General features: G+C 42.8%; 1 protein-coding gene across 4 annotated transcripts in view; it reads right to left on the bottom strand.

Moving 5' to 3' along the window:
• LOC120051240 (glycogen synthase kinase-3 beta-like) overlaps positions 1–19,014 on the bottom strand; it is a 51,215-nt gene that overhangs the window by 7,788 nt on the left and 24,413 nt on the right. For all 4 annotated transcript variants that reach the window (XM_038997994.1, XM_038997996.1, XM_038997995.1 and 1 more), the window contains exons 4-7: positions 2,719–2,829; positions 1,397–1,527; positions 869–975; positions 142–239 (exon numbers count right to left, since the gene is read on the bottom strand). In XM_038997994.1, coding sequence (XP_038853922.1) covers positions 142–239; positions 869–975; positions 1,397–1,527; positions 2,719–2,829 — 447 coding nt within the window. The remainder of the gene's footprint in view (positions 1–141; positions 240–868; positions 976–1,396; positions 1,528–2,718; positions 2,830–19,014) is intronic.

The following is a 19,014-nucleotide window of genomic DNA, read 5'->3' as shown; positions in this document are numbered from 1 at the left end:
ACGACAATGGGCCTCAGGATCTCGTCACGGTATCTCTGTGCATTCGTTTGGTTGACGGTCCGGCTTACCGTCCATCCGGCTTACCGTCCGTCTGTCCGGCTTACCGTCCGTCTGTTGACATTTGAAGGCAGGTGTTTTTACCTTGATGATCTCCACCAGCTGATCCACCCCACTGTCGCCGGGAAAAATGGGTTGCCCTAGCAACAGTTCTGCTAGAACGCAGCCAGCGGACCATACATCTGCAGAGGATGGAGAAATACTGTGAGGACTCACACACAGACTCGCGCACCCACACATACACACTAGTAGTGGGAGTGTACATATGCTGGATGTATAGTTGGTGTAACGTGTAGGTAGTCAGTGTAAGGTGTTAGTAATGGGATGTGTAGTCAGTGTAAGGTGTTAGTAATGGGAGGTGTAGTCAGCATAATGTGTTAGTAGTGGGAGGTGTAGTCAGCATAATGTGTTAGTAATGGGAGGTGTAGTCAGCGTAGTGTGTTAGTAGTGGGAGGTGTAGTCAGCATAATGTGTTAGTAGTGGGAGGTGTAGTCAGCATAATGTGTTAGTAGTGGGAGGTGTAGTCAGTGTAAGGTGTTAGTAATGGGAGGTGTAGTCAGCGTAATGTGTTAGTAATGGGAGGTGTAGTCAGCATAAGGTGTTAGTAGTGGGAGGTGTAGTCAGTGTAAGGTGTTAGTAATGGGAGGTGTAGTCAGCATAAGGTGTTAGTAGTGGGAGGTGTAGTCAGCGTAGTGTGTTAGTAGTGGGAGGTGTAGTCAGTGTAATGTGTTAGCAGTGGGAGGTGTAGTCAGCATAATGTGTTAGTAGTGGGAGGTGTAGTCAGTGTAAGGTGTTAGTAGTGGAAGCGTACCTATGCTGGAGGTGTAGTCAGTGGCCCCAAAGATGAGCTCGGGGGCTCTGTAGTACCGTGAGCAGATGTAGGACACATTGGGCTCACCACGGACCAGCTGCTTCGCACTGCCAAAGATAACCAAGGATGAAGGAAGGAAGGAAGGAAGGAAGGAAGGAAGGAAGGAAGGAAGGAAGGAAGGAAGGAAAGATGGTGGGTAAGGACGGTCAAAAGGAGGATTTGAGACTTCAAACTGCTCTTTCTTTTATGTATACCAGTTAGTAGTTTGCTCTATTCCTCTCAAAGGAAAAAAGGATGGAGGAAGCAAGGTAACGAAGCTAGTAATGTTCTCAGACACATCTTCAGACACAGCCCTAACCTAGTCCATCTCATAAAAAAATTCTTACTAGAACTCAGGCCCAGACCACAGCAAATTGCTGTTGTGTAAGCCTGAGGGGCTTTGTCCATTCTAGTAATTATATTTCTATGAGCTGGGCTAGGTTGGGTCTTTGTTCCTCCATCAATATGGCTTTCAATGTTCCAGCCCACCTGCCAAAGTCACAGAGCTTGAGCACGGCTGTCTCCGGGTCCAACAGAAGGTTCTGGGGCTTGATGTCTCGATGGCAGATCCCAAAGGAATGGATGTAGGCCAAGCTCCGGAAGAGCTGGTACATGTACATCTGCAGAGAGAAATGTGGACACACACAACTTAGTACATGCTCTAAGCTAGCTACACATAATGACATGAGTGGTAGACCTATAGAGTAGAGGCAATTCCTGTTCCCTTGTATTCAATGGGCTAAAAATAACAGCGTGCCAGTGTCCAAATCCCCCAGAAGCCTCAGCCAGCGGTCCCTGGCTCTGACTCCAGTCCAGCCCTTTGTTTATGCCACTACTTCCACTTCCTTAAGTGGCAAGTTGGAAAGGCAGAGACGGCGGGGGCGCTATAATAAGGCCGCTGATGCCATCTCAACTGGCCGCTACATGATGACGCAGGACAGCATGGTGAGGAGGACGGGAGGGAAATGCCGAAAGGAGTCTGTCTGCCTGCCCAAACACACAACCATCCCACCACCACTCATTGCGCGAGACTATTCTGTTGGTTCTACAGTACCAGGCAAACATTTTTATTTGTACCCCTTTCCCCCCCCCAATTTCGTGATATCCAATTGGCTTGTCCCATCGCTGCAACTCCCGTACGGACTCGGGAGAGGCAAAGGTCCAGAGCCATGCGTTCTCCAAAACACGACCCCACCAAGCTGCACTGCTTCTTGACACACTGCTCGCTTAACCCGGAAGCCAGGCGCACCAATGTGTCGGAAGAAACACCCTACAGCTGGCGACCGAAGTCAGCATGCACGAAATTGGCCCGCCACAATGAGTCGCTAGAGCGCGATGGGACAAGGACATCCCGGCTGGCCAACACGCTGGGCCAATTGTGCGCCGCGTAATGGGTCACAGCCTGGGATCGAACCCGTGTCTGTAGTGATGCCTCTAGCTCTGCGATGCAGTGCCATAAACCGCTGCGCCAGTCGGCAGGCCCTGTACCGAGCAAACTAAATCAAGAACAGCTCAAGTATTTGACGTTTGTAATTGACCCAGGTCACCCACATATTGCATCTAAAGCAGTGTTTCTCAACTCCAGTCCCCAAACAGTACACATTTTTATTAAAAGGCCTGGACAAGAACATCGGATTCAACTTGTCAATTAATCATCAAGCCCTCGATGAGTTGAATCGGGTGTTTTTGTCCGGGGCTACAACAAAAATGTGTGCTGTTGGGTGCTCGACCTGAGTTGAGAAACACTGATCTAAAAAGAAACATACAGAGAGTAGTATCTTGATGAAGCGATAGACTTGAGGGGGTCTTACCTTCACATAGACCATGGGGAGGGTCTGCTTGGCTCGGCTGTAGTGTCTAGCCACTCTGTACACAGTCTCAGGAACGTAGTCCAAAACCAGGTTGAGATACACCTCATCCTTCTGTAACACACACGCAGAGACATTTAGAGTATGGGTCAGACTTGTGACAGTTGGCTGAGGAGGTTAGAAGCATGTATGAATTCCTTTGGAGTGATCACAATGTAACATGGTTCTTGTTCATTAGGCACCAAATGGAAGAAAACGGACTGAAACGTTGAAGGGCTACCAATAAGAAAGGCAAATTTTCGTTTTCCATTGCAAAACATATTTTCCATCGTGTGCCTAATGAACACGACCCAGGGCTCGCTGGATGACTAAGCAGACCAGACAGACAGTGAGAGAGAGAGAGAAAAAATAAGAAAAACGGTTACTGTATGATCTGGCAGAGACACGTAAGCTAGACTTAACATCAAGGGAGTCAGATGGTTGTTTTTTTTGGCAGGGCAACAGAGGAACAGATGACTGTTCTAGTTAGGTAAATGGGATATCACACTTTGTCTACGAATCCGTCCCAGCAGATGTCTTTAATGAACCACTAAAATATTAAGAATGATCACATAACACTGAGTGTACAAAACATTAAGAACAGCGTCCTAATATTGAGTTGCATGCCCTCCACCCAGCCTTCCCGTTTGCCCTCAGAACAGCCGCAATTCGTCGGGGCATGGACTCTACAAGGTGTCGAAAGCGTTCCACAGGTATGCTGGCCCATGTTGACTCCAATGCTTCCCACAGTCGTGGCAAGTTGGCTGGATGTTCTTTGGGTGTTGGACCATTCTTGATACACACAGGAAACTGTTGAGCATGAAAAACCCAGCAGTGTTGCAGTTCTTGACACAAACCGGTGCGCCTGGCACCTACTATCATACCCTGTTCAAATCCCCCATTTGTCTTGCCCATTCGCCCTCTGAATGGCACAATCCATGTCTCAATTGTCTCAAGGCTTAAAAATCCTTCTTCAACCTGTCTCCTTCCCTTCATCTACACTGATTGAAGTGGATTTAACAAATGACATCAATAAGGGATCACAGCTTTCACCTGGTTAGTCTATGCCATGAAAATAACAGGTGTTCTAAATGTTTTGTGTATATGTTTTAACTGTATATCATCTGTTCCTACCACACAGGAAATTAAAAAGGCCAAGTCAGGCTTAGAGGTGTTTGATCCCTGTGCCTTATTAAGTCTTCTCAAGACACACACAGTCACAGTCGCACACACACACAAACACTTCCTGATAGAGCCATGCTCTAAAATAAGCCTCACACAAAGGATGACTCACTCTCCTGCCTTTCTCACTACGGCAACAGCAGCCCCTATATTACACCTCTGATTGGCTCATCGGCTCACACAAAAGGCAGGTGATTGGATCCTTCTCTTGTTCCCTCCTGACCATGTAAATAACTGATTGGTTTGACAGCAACAGGTAGTGACTGCTTGACTGCTCAGTGCTCTGCCCCAAGTAACAGTGTGTGTGTGTCCGTCTATTTTATGCATTTGCCAGTATTCGCTGAATGAACTCAGAAAAACATAGGTTATCTGTAAATCATGTGGTAGGCTATGATGTTGGGCTGGAAAAATATGGCACAAATGTCATAACAATTTGTGATTTTTTAGATGGGGTATGTCGTTTATGTGCCAATTTGTGCCATGGCTGCATGTGTCTGCATGTTGTTTTCCAGAGTCTCACTACAAGCCTTGTATATGCTTATAAATGACACAAAGCTGTGCTTCACCAATCAAGAGAAAAGGCAAATCTGTTTCAACCAGACCACTTAGGACCCTGATTAACCATTAGATGGTGGGAATTAAACAGTATACAAGTAGCAATTCTGTGTATTTTCCGCAATGGTACAGTTAAGCAATAACGCCCGAGGGGGTGTGGTATAAGGGCTGTTCTTAGGCACAACGCAACGTGGAGCCCTTAGCCATGGTATATTGGCAATATACCACTAACTACCGAGGTGCCTTATTGCTATTATGAACTGGTCACCAATGTAATTAGAGCAGTAAAATTACATGAAATAGCACGGCTTTCAGCCAACCAGCTTTCAGAGCTCAAACCACCCAGTTAAAAAATATATAATAATCTGTTGCATGCCCTAATGAGCACCACCCTCTCCATGGAACGACAGTGACTCCCCTTCCACAGCAGACAGTCTCATGTGTCTATGAAGTCACAGTCAGAAGAGGGGAAAGGGCAAGCAGGGACGCAGATCAGTGTACAGACCTCCAGACACTAGGTCCTGGTGTTCGGTCTGGCTGGGGCTAAAGGGTCACATCTCAACAGTGTAAAGTGGCTTCCTCTCCTAGTCCACACCCAAAATAATTCCCTAATAACTGTATACATGTTTTCTCCCATCACAAGAGGAGGCGAGGAGATGAAGCCCCTTGAGAAGCACCCATGGTCAGCCAGAGAGACGTAATACCGTCACTGGGCAAGGCAGGGCAGAATAGGAGCCGGCTCTTCTAAGGTAGAGCAGCAGCCTTTAGTCTGGTAACATAGCAGGCTCCGTTTCCCTCTGGCCCACATCCATAGGCCAGACACCCAGTGTCAGCATGCCCACCACTGTGCCAGGCTGCAGGATCACATCACATTAAACACACACTACAGGTCATAGTGGCAGACTGACTGTGTCACTTTATCTATGCAAATAGACCTACACTGCACACCATCATAGGCCACAATGTCAGTCTGTCTAGCCACAATGACACAAATATAAATGCACCACATGCCTTTTTTCTTTTTAACAGGTTTTAATGCCACAACCCTAATGTCCCCTTGTTCACGTATATTCCAACTAGGGCTGTCCCCCCCAAAAAAAGAAATATTGGTTGATCAAGAGTTGTCTGTTCCAATCGATGGGTCGAAATTTTAAAATGTGTATTTTTCCATATATTGACACATCCTATTTGTTTTAATCAAATCAAATATATTCACTGAGCTTGTCTGATGCTTTAAGCACACTGTTTGATTAAATAATTAAGACACACAAATGACTAGAGGGAGTTCGACCAGCAATTGATTTGATTGTGCCGGGCCAGGCTCAGACTTGGTGTGCTGTGTAAAAAAAAAAAGAAGCAGTAACTGTCTCTCTCTCCTCCCTGCTGCAGTGACCACCACTGAATATCAAAGTGTTTATCGTATTGTCCGTGTTGCTGAAGCTGCAATATAATTACAGCCATTTCTGACTGTAAAGTTATGTTACCAAAATCTGTCATTTGTTTAGGAAGAACATTCCCTATTCCCTCAACCCTTGCTCTCTTTACGTGACACATGTATGTATTGCATGCACTTGAACAAAGACCTATTGGCATGGGACTAGTATTACTAGAGAACATTGGTTATGTAATTATAACTCCAGAATGTCCGTCATTCCAGAGGACGATATGGGCGGGATTAGATTTTTTCAAAACTGCCCGCTGTAATCTTTTATTTTTATAAATACATGGACAGTTATGACAGAAGCCTGGAGGTTTTTATTCTAGGCATGAATATATAATATTTCAATATGTCCAGGTGATAGGGCCACACTGATAACTCGAGACTGGTTCCCAAGTATTTAAACCATACCAAACCATCAATAGGATATTTTAGCGATCCGCAGTACGTCCTAAATGTAATTGTTACTCTCCTGCCATGTAAAAATTACTAACATGGCAGATTTGGACGGGACTAAAATTACAGATGTGGTGTTTTGTGATCGTGCACATAATTACATTACCCGACCTCCCCCAGTAAAACTAATCCTGTCTGAATTGGGCACAATGGGGCCTGATTTATAGCATATCATAATCACATCAATACATTGGTCATAAACTCTGAACACCGTAACAGCGAAACGGATGCAGACGACACCCCAACCCGAGCACTCCATTCTGCCACCTCAGGTTCTCTTGGCCCTCCCACTCAGCCCAGTCCAAGCTCTTCTCAGTCCTGGCACCCCAACAGTGGAACCAGCTTCCCCCTGAAGGTAGGACAGCAGAGTCCGTGCCCATCTTCTGAAAACATCTGAAACCCTACCTCTTCAAACAGTATCTTAAATAATCCTTCTCCTCACCTCGACCCCCCCCCCCCAAAAAAAACTATTATACACTTAACCAGCACTTGACCCCCCCAACCCCCCTTCCAGCTCTTACTCTGATAGCTACGTTGAGGAAAAATGTACTTTCTATTCCTGTGATATGTGGTTGCCCCACCTAGCTATCTTAAGATGAATGCACTAGCTATAAGTCCCTCTGGATAAGTGTCTGCTAAATTACTAAAATGTACATTACATGGCAAATAAACTCGAAACAGGGGAATGTTTACTGGTTGCTGAGGAGGTAAAGGGCAATTCAGATGTGTGGAATAAATTTGACTAGTTGTGAATAACACTGGAGATCAAGAAAAAGAAGGTAAGGAGCAAGCGCTGCGTGGATATTATGTGTGCCAAACAGATGCTGTATAGAATACAATATAATTTTTCTGACCGTTTGGAACAATGTAAACAGTAAATAAAGTCTGTTGTAGCGTTTTTTTGTTAGGCCTTTATTACAGCAAAGACTAAAAACAGTCGCATTCATTCGTGAATGCAATTTCCAAAATAGAACGTTTTATTTATTGTTTAACCTTTCACGAGTATCAACCCCGTATCCGGGATCACCCCCCACCCCCCCCACACTGATTAGCATCGCTAGCATAGCTTCACAAGTAAATAGTAGCATCTAAATATCATTAAATCACAAGTCCAAGACACCAGATGAAAGATACAGATCTTGTGAATAAACCCATCATTTCTGTTTTTTAAAATGTTTTACAGGGAAGACACAATATGTAAATCTATTAGCTAACCACGTTAGCAAAATACACCATCTTTCTTTGTCCACCATTTTCTCTCTCCACCACTAGCTATCACCAATTCGGCTAAACTAAGATATTGATAGCAACAAACCAAGAAAAAAACTCATCAGATGACAGTCTGATAACATATTTATGGTATAGGATAGGTGTTGTTAGAAAAAAGTGCATATTTCAGGTAGAAATCACAGTTTACAATTGCACCGACCATCACAAATCGACTAGAATTACTAGATAGAGCAACGTGTATGACCAATTTACTCATCATAAAACATTTCATAAAAATAGACAAAGCATAGCAATGGAAAGACACAGTTCTTGTGATTTCAGACCATATTTCAGATTTTCTAAGCGTTTTTCAGCGAAAACACAATAAATCGATAAGTTAGCATACCACATGTACAAACGTTAGTAGAGCATGAATTCAAGGCAAAGGGAGCTATAACGTTATCATCGCCAAAATATATTAATTTTTTCACTAACCTTCTCAGAATTCTTCCGATGACACTCCTGTAACATCATTTTACAACATACATATACAGTTTGTTCGAAAAGGTGCATATTTAGCCATACAAAACCGTGGTTACACAATAAAAATACTAGGAAATCAAGCCTCAATATGTCTGACGTCATCTATCAGAGTGATCTAGTTTAATTGAAAGCTAATCATATACTTGACTAAAAAATACAGGGTTGACAGGAATCGAAAGACAAATTAGTTCTTAATGCAACCGCTGACTTACATTTTTAAAATTATCCTTACTTTTCAATACAGGGTTCGCCAAGTGACGCGATAACAAACAAAATGGCGAAATATGCGTTTAAAATATTTCGACAGAACAACGATTTATCATATTAAATATTGCTTACTTTGAGCTGTTCTTCCATCAGATTCTTGGGCAATGTATTCTTTCTTGGGTTTAATCTTCTTTTGGTCGAAAGATGTCCTTTGTCCGTCTAAATGCCCGCTAACGTTCGACCGGGACCCCGAAATGTGCCCGGTGCTTCACATAGAAATGCATCAAAATCGCACTAAACGGATATAAATTGCTATAAAACGGTTTAAATTAACTACCTTATGATGTTTCTAAGTCCTATATCGAATTAAATTACAGACGGATACATTTTACGTTGATAACCGAGCCTTTGAAAATGGCATCCGGAGGTGTCTTCCTGCGTAAAGGCGAGCGTCGAAAGGGGGGCTACCCTCACTCCTTGGTCCTTTATAACCTCTGAGAGCTACGCAGAAGGCCCATTCCACTTCTCATTGGTTACTGACATCCAGGGGAAGGCGGGTGCAGTTCGTGTCGTTCCATAGGATATACACAGACTTTTAAAACTGATCTGAAATCAGAGCTTCGCTCTCAGACCTTTCACTGTCTGTCATGGATTTCGCTGTAGAAAGAGTTCTGGGTCACCCACAGACATCATTCCAACTTTGTATGAAACTAGAAAGTGTTTTCTATCCAATAGAATTAATAATATGCATATTGTACGAGCAAGAATTGAGTACTAGGCAGTTTAATTTGGAGACGACAAAATGCTAATTCGGAACAGCACCCCCTGTAGTCGCAAGAAGTTAAGCTAATTATTTAAGGCTCGCTTTATTTAATTTGACTAAAATGCTTGACTGCAATTCAAATCATGAATGACTCGTATGCTGTGTGATGACATGAACAATGAATGACTGATTGATAGATACAGTAGACTATAAAAGTATTGAAATATAGGCCTAAGTAAGTTACGATATTAAGACTAAACAGGAGGCGCTTTTAGGCCAACAGCTCAGTCACTGGTGGTTATACAAGGCTGCTATACTATGCCTTCCAATGATAATGACATTACTTATGATCATAATAATAACAATAAGGAGATCAAGAAAAAGGAGCCGTATAAATAGTTTTGACAATTTGGAAACAGTGTAAAAACTAAATGAATGATAATGTCAGAGGGGATGTTCTAACAAAAGAAAAGTGTAAAGCCTTTCTTACAGCAAAGATTAAAATCAGCCGAAATTGTTTACTTGACATGTTGCGTGAGCACGGAATCAGTAGGCTATTAAACACTCAAACAGGTAACAAAAGCAGGACATGTCTTATTTCTGCAGATATATTGATGATTTATAAAGCCAGGCACATTTAAGAGTTAGGCTATTGATTATAGACCTAATTAAGTTGGGGTTTCTTCTCTCCTCACCTTTCTTAGACAATAAGGCAAGGGCTGTTGTCTCATCTCATTCTGCTGCTGCCTCAAACGCATTGTTCTCAACACCAATATGCTGGTTAACTTTGCTATTATGCACATATAAACATGGTCTAGGAAAAAGGCACCAATTCAACAGCCCATTGTTGTGTTTCTGAACCGCGGACAGCGACCACTATCCAACGCGGGAGAAAGCGCATGTTATAAAATATTATTTTTATTAGTGTTGCACCATTGTTATTATGTAATATAACCATATACAATTTCAGGAGCATGTCTTAGAGTGATGGACCGTGCCATCACCATGACCTCCACAATGGATCAGTCAACTTCAGACAGGTGAGAAATCAGTGTCTTGTACACCATGATATATACAGTACCAATCAAAAGTTTCAGAACACCTACTCAAGGGTTTGAATTTTCTACATTGTAGAATAATAGTGAATAATGTAGTATCCCACAAAAAAGTGTTAAACAATTCAAAATATATTTTATATTTGAGATTCTTCAAAGTAGCCACCCTTTGCCTTGATGAGAGCTGTACATACTCTTGCCATTCTCTCAACCAGCTTCATGAGGTAGTCACCTGGGATGCATTTCAATTAACAGCTGTGCCTTGTTAAAAGTTATTTTGTGGAATTTCTTTCCTTCTTAATGCATTTGAGCAAATCAGTTGTGTTGTGACAAGGTAGGGGTGGTATACAGAAAATAGCCCTATTTGGTAAAAGACCAAGTCCATATTATAGCAAGAACAGCTCCAATAAGCAAATATAAAACGACAGTGCATCATTTCTTTAAGACATGAAGGTCAGTCAATACAGAACATTTCAAGTACAGATGCAAAAAGATGCAAAAAGCATTGAGCGCTATGATGAAACTGACTCTCATGAGAACTGCCACAGGAAAGGAAGACAGAGTTACCTCTGATGCAGAAGAAGATCAGCCTCAAATATCAGCAATTAACTGCACCTCAGTTTGAAGCATTTATTTGGGCTGCAGAGTTCAAGTAACAGACATCGCAACATCAACTGTTCAGAGGAGACGTGAATCAGGCCTTCATGTTCGAATTGCTGCAAAGAAACCACTACTGAAGGACTCCAAAAAGAAGAAGAGACTTGCTTGGGCCAAGAAAGATTTTTGGTTCCAACCGCCGTGTCTTTGTGAGAAGCAGAGTAGGTGAACGGATGATCTCTGCATGTGTGGTGCCCATCGTGAAGCATAGAGGTGGTGGTGTGATGGTGCTTTGCTGGTGACACAGCCTTATTTATTTAGAATTCAAGGCACACTTAACCAGCATGGCTCCCACAGCATTCTGCAGCAATACGCCATCCCATCTGCTTTGCGCTTAATGGGACTATCATTTGTTTTTCAAGAGGACAATGACCCGAAACACACCTCCAGGCTATGTCAGGGTTATTTGACCAAGGAGGAGAGTGATGGAGTGCTGCATGACCTGGACTCTACAAATCACCCAACCTCAACCCAATTGAGATGCTTTGGGATGAGTTGGACCACAGAGTGAAGGAAAAGCAACCAACAAGTGCTCAGCATGTGAGAACTTCAAGACAGTTGAAAAAGCATTCAAATAAAAATGTATTGGTCACATACACATAGTTAGCAGATGTTAATGTGAGTGTAGCGAAATGCTTGTGCTTCTAGTTCCGACAGTGCAGTAACACCCTAACAAGTAATCTAACAATTTCACAACTACCTAATACACACAAATGTAAAGGGATGAATCAGAATATGTACATAGAAATATATGGATGAGCGATGGCCGAGCGGCATAGGCAAGATGCAATAGATAATATAAAATACAGTAATTACACATATGAGATGAGTAAGGTAAGATATGGAAACATTATTAAAGTGGTATTTTTTAAAGTGACTAGTGATCCATTTATTAAAGTGGCTAACGATTTGAGTCTATGTAGGCAGCAACCGCTCTGTGTTAGTGATGGCTGTTTAACAGTCTGATGGCCTTGAAATAAGCTGTTTTCAGTCTCTCGGTCCCAGCTTTGATGCACCTGCACTGACCTCGCATTCTGGATGGTAGCGGGGTGAACAGGTAGCGGGGTGAACAGGCAGTGGCTCGGGTGGTTGTTGTCCTTGATGATCTTTTTGGTCTTCCTGTGACATCGGGTGCTATAGTTTGCCCCCGGTGATGTGTTGTGCAGACCGCACCACCTTCTGGATGATAGCGGGGTGAACAGGCAGTGGCTCGGGTGGTTGTTGTCCTTGATGATCTTTATGGCCCTTCCTGTGACATCGGGTGGTGTAGGTGTCCTGGAGGGCAGGTAGTTTGCCCCCAGTGATGCGTTGTGCAGACCTCACTACCCTCTGGAGACATTGACATTGAGTGAGAGGGTGTTTTCCTGACACCACACTCCGAGTGCCCTCACCTCCTCCCTGTAGGCTGTCTCGTCGTCGTTGGTAATCAAGCCCACTACTGTTGTGTCGTCTTCAAACTTGATGATTGAGTTGGAGGCGTGCATGGCTACGCAGTCATGGGTGAACAGGGAGTACAGGAGGGGGCTGAGCACGCACCCTTGTGGGCCCCAGTGTTGAAGATCAGCGAAGTTGAGATGTTGTTTCCTACCTTCACCACCTGGGGCCGGCCCGTCAGAAAATCCAATCCTTTCTAAAGACAAAGGAATTGTCCGGTTGGAATATTATTGAAGATTTAGGTTAAAAACATCCTAAAGATTGATTCTATACATCGTTTGACATGTTTCTACAAACTGTAACATAACTTTTTTGACTTTTCGTCTGGACTAAGTGCCAGCGCCTCTTGAATTTGGATTTGTGAACTAAACGCGCGAACAAAAAGGAGGTATTTGGACATAAATGGTCTTTATCGAACAAAACAAACATTTATTGTGGAACTGGGATTCCTGGGAGTGCATTCCGATGAAGATCATCAACGGTAAGTGAATATTTATAATGCTATTTCTGACTTCTGTTGACTCCACAACATGGCGGGTATCTGTATGGCTTGTTTTGGTGCCTCAGCGCTGTACTCAGATTATTGCATGGTGTGCTTTGTCTGTAAAGCTTTTTTGAAATCTGACACAGCGGTTGCATAAAGGAGAAGTATATCTTTAAATCCATGTATGACACTTGTATTTTCATCAACATTTATGATGAGTATTTCTGTTAACTTCTTCTCAATAGGGGGTGCTATTTGCACTTTGTAATAATTTCGTTCCCAAATTAAACTGCCTCGTACTCAATTCTTGCTCGTACAATATGCATATTATTATTACTATTGGATAGAAAACACTCTCTAGTTTCTAAAACCGTTTGAATTATATCTGTGAGTGAAACAGAACAGGAGTTGGAGCACTTTTCCTATGAGGATGTGAGAATGCTGAAATCTGCAAGCTGTTTCCAGGTCAGTTTATTAATTTGCCTGTCTTCTATTGGTTGAGATGCACTGCATACGTCTTCCCCTGGGTGTCAGCGAATAGTGAGAGTTGAAATGGGGTTGCTAGGCAGAACTGAGAGGTTATAAATAGCCTGGGAACAAAGTGTACGGCCTTTGTTCACTTCGCTCTGACGCAGGAAGGACATCTGGCTGTGGCTCTAGAACGCTCCGGTTATAGGCCTTAGATATATCCGGTCATATTTTTATTCGTTATAGGTGTTAAAGACATCATAAGGTAGTTAATTTAAACCGACTTATAGCAGTTTATATCAGTTTATTGCGATTTTCTGGAATTTCTTTGTCACGCGCTATCACGAGTTGGACACCTCTCCGGCACATAGCTAGCGTTAGCTGCTATTTCTACAGGAGAAGAGGACATCTTTCAACCAAAAGACGATTGTTCTGGAGAAAGGACACCTTGCCCAAGATTCTGATGAAAGCTCGTCAAATAGTAAGAAGTCTTTATGCTGTTAATTCGTATTTATGTTGAAAAATGTTAAACAATAATTCCGCCATGAATTTCGGTGCGGTCTCGCTTTAGCGCACGCTGTATGTAGTAGTAACGTTAATTTTAAAAATCTAACACAGCGGTTGCATTAAGAACTAATGTATCTTTCATTTGCTGTCCAACCTGTATTTTTTAGTCAAGTTTATGATTAGTTATCGATTAGATTAGGTGCCTCTCCAAGATGGCGCCGGACAGATTGCTTGAAGTTTGCCTACTAATCACATTGTATAACCACGATTTGTGCCGCTACATATGCACATTTTCGAACAAACCCTATATGCATTGTGTAATATGATGTTACAGGACTGTCATCTGAAGAAGTTTATGAAGGTTAGTCAAAAATTATATATCTTTTGCTTGTTTGTTACGATCGCTAACCTTTGCTGCTGGTAAATGGCTTGTGTTTCTGGCTATTGTGGTAAGCTAATATAATGCTATATTGTGTTTTCGCTGTAAAACACTTAAAAAATCTGAAATATTGGCTGGATTCACAAGATCTTGGTCTTTCATTTGCTGTACGCTGTGTATTTTTCAGAAATGTTTTATGATGAGTATTTAGGTAATTCACGTTGCTCTCTGTAGTTATTCTAGTCGCTTTGGTGAGTGTTGTGATGGTGGCTGCAATGGTAAACTATGATTTATACCTGAAATATGCACATTTTTCTAACAAAACATATGCTATACAATAAATATGTTATCAGACTGTCATCTGATGAAGTTGTTTCTTGGTTAGTGGCTATTTATATCTTTATTTGGTCGAATTTGTGATAGCTACCTATGCAGGAAAAAAATGGTGGAGTAAAAAAAGTGGTGTCTTTTGCTAACGTGGTTAGCTAATAGATTTACATAGTGTCTTCCCTGTAAAACATTTTAAAAATCAGAAATGATGGCTGGATTCACAAGATGTGTATCTTTCATCTGGTGTCTTGGACTTGTGATTTAATGATATTTAGATGCTAGTATTTACTTGTGACGCTATGCTAGGCTATGCTAGTCAGCTTTTTTACTGATGGGGGTGCTCCCGGATCCGGGATTGGGAGGAATTAGAGGTTAATTGATGTGGCTCTCTGCAAAATCACCAGATGTTTTGGAAGCAAAATATTACTGAACATAACAAGCCAATGTAAACTGAGATTTTTGGATATAAATATGAACTTTATCGAACAAAACATATATGTATTGTGTAACATGAAGTCCTATGAGTGTCATCTGATGAAGATCATCAGAAGGTTAGTGATTCATTTTATTTCTATTTCTGCTTTTTGTGACTCCTCTCTTTGGCTGGAAAAATGGCTGTGTTTTTCTGTGACTAGGTGCTGACCTAACATAATCGCATGGTATGCTTTCGTTGTAAAGCCTTTTTGAAATCTGACACTGTGGTGGGATTAACAAGTTTATATTTAAAATGGTGTATAATACTTGTATGTTTGAGGAATTTTAATTATAAGATTTCTGTTGTTTGAATTTGGCGCCCTGCACTTTCACTGGCTGTTGTCATATCGATCCCGTTAACGGGATTTCATCCATAAGAATTAAGCAATGGCTTTTTTTTGGCCACTATTCCGTAAAGCCCAGCTCTGTGGAGTGTATGGCTTAAAGTGGTCCTATGGACAGATACTCCAATCTCCACTGCAGAGCTTTGCAGCTCCTTCAGGGTTATCTTTGTTGCCTCTGATTAATGCCCTCCTTGCCTGGTCCATGAGTATTGGTGGGCGGCCCTCTCTTGGCAGGTTTGTTGTGGTGCCATATTCTTACATTTTTTAAATCATGGATTTAAATGGTGCTCCGTGGGATGTTCAAAGTTTCGGATATCTTTTTATAACCCAACCCTGATCTGTACTTCTCCACAACTTTGTCCCTGACCTGTTTGGAGAGCTCCTTGGTCTTCATGATGCCACTTGCTTAGTGGTATTGCAGACTCTGGGGCCTTTCAGAACAGGTGTATATATATATACTGAGATAATGTGACAGATCATGTGACACTTAAATAAAGTCCACCTGTGTGCAAACTAACTAATTATGTGACTTCTGAAGGTAACAGGTTGCAACAGATCTTATTTAGGGGCTTCATAGCGAAGGCGGTGAATACATATGCACGCACCACTTTTCACTTTTTTTTAGTTGAATCTTTGAAACAAGTTTTCATTTCAATTCACCAATTTAGACTATTTTGTGTATGTTCATTACATGAAATCCAAATAAAAATTCATTTAAATTACAGTTTGTAAAGCAGCAAAATAGGACAAACGCCAAGGGGGATGAATCATTTTGCAAGGCACTGTAGGTATTCCTCTTGTCCAGATGGGATATGGCAGTGTGCAGTGTGATGGCGATTGCATCGTCTGTGGACCTGTTGGGGCGGTATGCAAACTGAAGTGGGTCTAGGGTGGCAGTCCTTGACTAGTCTCAAAACACTTCATGATGACAGAAGTGAGTGCTACGGGGCGAAAGTCATTTAGTTCAGTCTAGTTCAATCTTTGCCTTCTTGGGTACAGGAACAATGGTGGCCATCTTGAAGCATGTGGGGACAGCAGACTGGGATAGGGAGTGATTGAAAATGTCCGTAAACACACCAGCCAGCTGGTCTTCGCATGCTCTGAGGACGCGGCTAGGGATGCTGTCTGGACCAGCAGCCTTGCGATGGTTAACACGTTTAAATGTCTTACTCACGTCGGCCACGGAGGAGAGGGGGGGCCCGCAGTCCTTGGTAGCAGGCTGCGTCGGTGGCACTGTATTATCCTCAAAGCGGGCAAAGAAGGTGTTTAGTTTGTCTGGAAGCAAGACGGTGTCTGTGACGTGGCTGGTTTTCTTTTTGTAGTCAGTAATTGCCTGTAGACCCTGCCACAAACGTCTCGTGTCTGAGCAGTTGAATTGCGACCACACTGTCACTACACCGACATTTCACTTGTTTGATTGCCTTGCGGAGGGAATAACTAGTGTTAATATTCTGCAATATTCCTAGTCATCTTTCCATGGTTGAATGCGGTGGTTTGCACTTTCAGCTTTGCGCAAATGCCGCCATCTATCCACAGTTTCTGGCTAAGCTAGGTTTTAGTCACAGTGGGTACAACATCTCTAATGCACTTCCTAATAAACTCACTCACCGAGTCAGCGTATAAATCAATGTTATTCTCCGAGGCTTCTCAAAATATTTCCCAGTCCGCGTGATCAAAACAATCTTGACGCGTGGATTCCGATTGGTCAGACCAGCTTTGAATGGTTCTAGTCAACAGTACATCCTGTTTTGAGTTCCTGCCTATAGGACGGTAGGAGCAAAATGGAGTCGTGGTCAGATTTGCCAAAGGGAGGTCGGGGGAGGGCCTTGTATGCATCGCGGAAGTTAAAGTAGCAGTGATCCAGTGTATTGCCCGTGCAAGTGCTACAGTCAATGTGCTGATAGAATTTAGGTAGCCTTGTTCTCAAATTAGATTTGATAAAATCCCCAGTTACAATAAACACAGCCTCAGGATATATGGTTTGCAGGTTACATAGAGTCCAGTGAATTTCCTTGAGGGATGTCGTGTTATCTGCTTGGGGGAGATATACACGGCTGTGACTATAATCGAAGAGAATTCTCTTAGGAGATAATGTGGTCAGCATTTGATTGTAAGGAATTCCAGGTCAGCTGAAGAAAAGGACTTGAGTTCATGTATGTTGTTATGATTACACCATGAGTCGTTAATCATGAAGCATACACACCTACCCTTCTTCCCAGAGAGTTGTTTATGTGGGAGCAACGCATGACGAAACCCGGTGGCTGTACTGACTCCGACAACATATCCCGAGAGAGCCATGTTTCCGTGAAACAGAGAATGTTAAAATCTCTGTTGTCACTCTGGAAGGCAACCCTTGACCTAATTTCGTCCACCTTGTTGTCTAGAAAAGGGACATTGGTGAGTGGGGTTGCACATTTTGGGGAATATTCAGAGATGGAAGCTTCCCGTGGGAAATTAATATTAATACCATTTAAATGTTGATGTTTTTTTGCATTGGATATATTTACCAAATCATTTGGAGACAAACCTTTTACCTTATCATAAGTAGACATAATTACAAATGATTAAATCCTTCCAATAGAAATAAAACAATTTAGTTACAAATTGTACTTTAAATGAGTTGACTCTTCACATGGGATGATTTCACTGAACAACAAAATGGAATATTGAATGATCCCCAATGATCCATCGCATCTCCCCAAAAAGTTTTCAACATATTATCTGTAAAATGATCGTCTAGAAACTAAAGCTTTGGTTGTCTTTCTCTCAGGCTTGTCTTCTCCCTGGACCTCCTCAATGTCCACCTCTTGAACATCAGACTCTGAGGCCTCATCTTCACTGTCACTTTCCAAACTTGTTGAGGATGGCTTGTTGTCAGGCCCACAAAGCCTAAAATTTTCCTGAATGGCCACCAATTTTTCAACCCTTGTATTGGTCAGCCTATTGCGTGCTTTGGTGTGTGTGTTCCCAAACAAGGACCAGTTGCACTCTGAGGCGGCTGATGTTGGTGGGATTTGGCGGATGATGGAGGCAGCAGGGGAAAGAGCCTCAGAGCCTCAGATCCACAAAGTCCCATCCACCAGGTGGCTGATGAGATATGTTGGCACGACTGCCATATTGCATCTCCATCCCAAAGCCCTTGCTTGGAAGTGTACTTCGCCAGACTGCCAAGAACCTTGTCCTCATCCAGGCCAAGGTGGCGAGACACCATAGTGATGACACCATAGGCCTTGTTGATCTCTGCACCAGGCAGGACGCTCTTGCCAGCATACTTGGGGTCCAACATGTACGGTGCGGTGTGTATGGGCTTCAGGCAGAAGTCTTCACGCTTTTTGATGTATTTCAGAACTGCAGTTTCCTCTGCTTGGAGCAACAGTGAAGTGGGGAGGGCAGTACGGATTTCTTCTCTTACATCTGCAAGCAGAGTCTGAACATCAGACAGGAGGGCATTGTCTCTCTCAATCCATGCAATGGCTACTGCCATAGGTTTCAGGAGTTTCTGGCTGCTTACCACTCTCTCCCAAAATACATCATCCAGGAGGATTCTCTTGATGGGGCTGTCCATATCGGCAGACTAATATGGCCATTTCTTGGAGAGACTCCTTCCCCTCCAGGAGACTGTCAAACATGACACGACCACCCCAGCGGGTGTTGCTGGGCAGCTTCAATGTGGTGCTCTTATTCTTCTCACTTTGCTTGGTGAGGTAGATTGTTGCTTTAACTTGATGACCCTTCACATACCTAACCATTTCCTTGGCTCTCTTGTGGAGTGTAT

The sequence above is a fragment of the Salvelinus namaycush genome, chromosome 7 (genome assembly GCF_016432855.1).
Source record: "Salvelinus namaycush isolate Seneca chromosome 7, SaNama_1.0, whole genome shotgun sequence".
Taxonomy (NCBI): domain Eukaryota; kingdom Metazoa; phylum Chordata; class Actinopteri; order Salmoniformes; family Salmonidae; genus Salvelinus; species Salvelinus namaycush.
The sequence above is the reverse complement of the archived record's forward strand: the minus strand, read 5'-3'. Positions and strand labels throughout refer to the sequence as shown.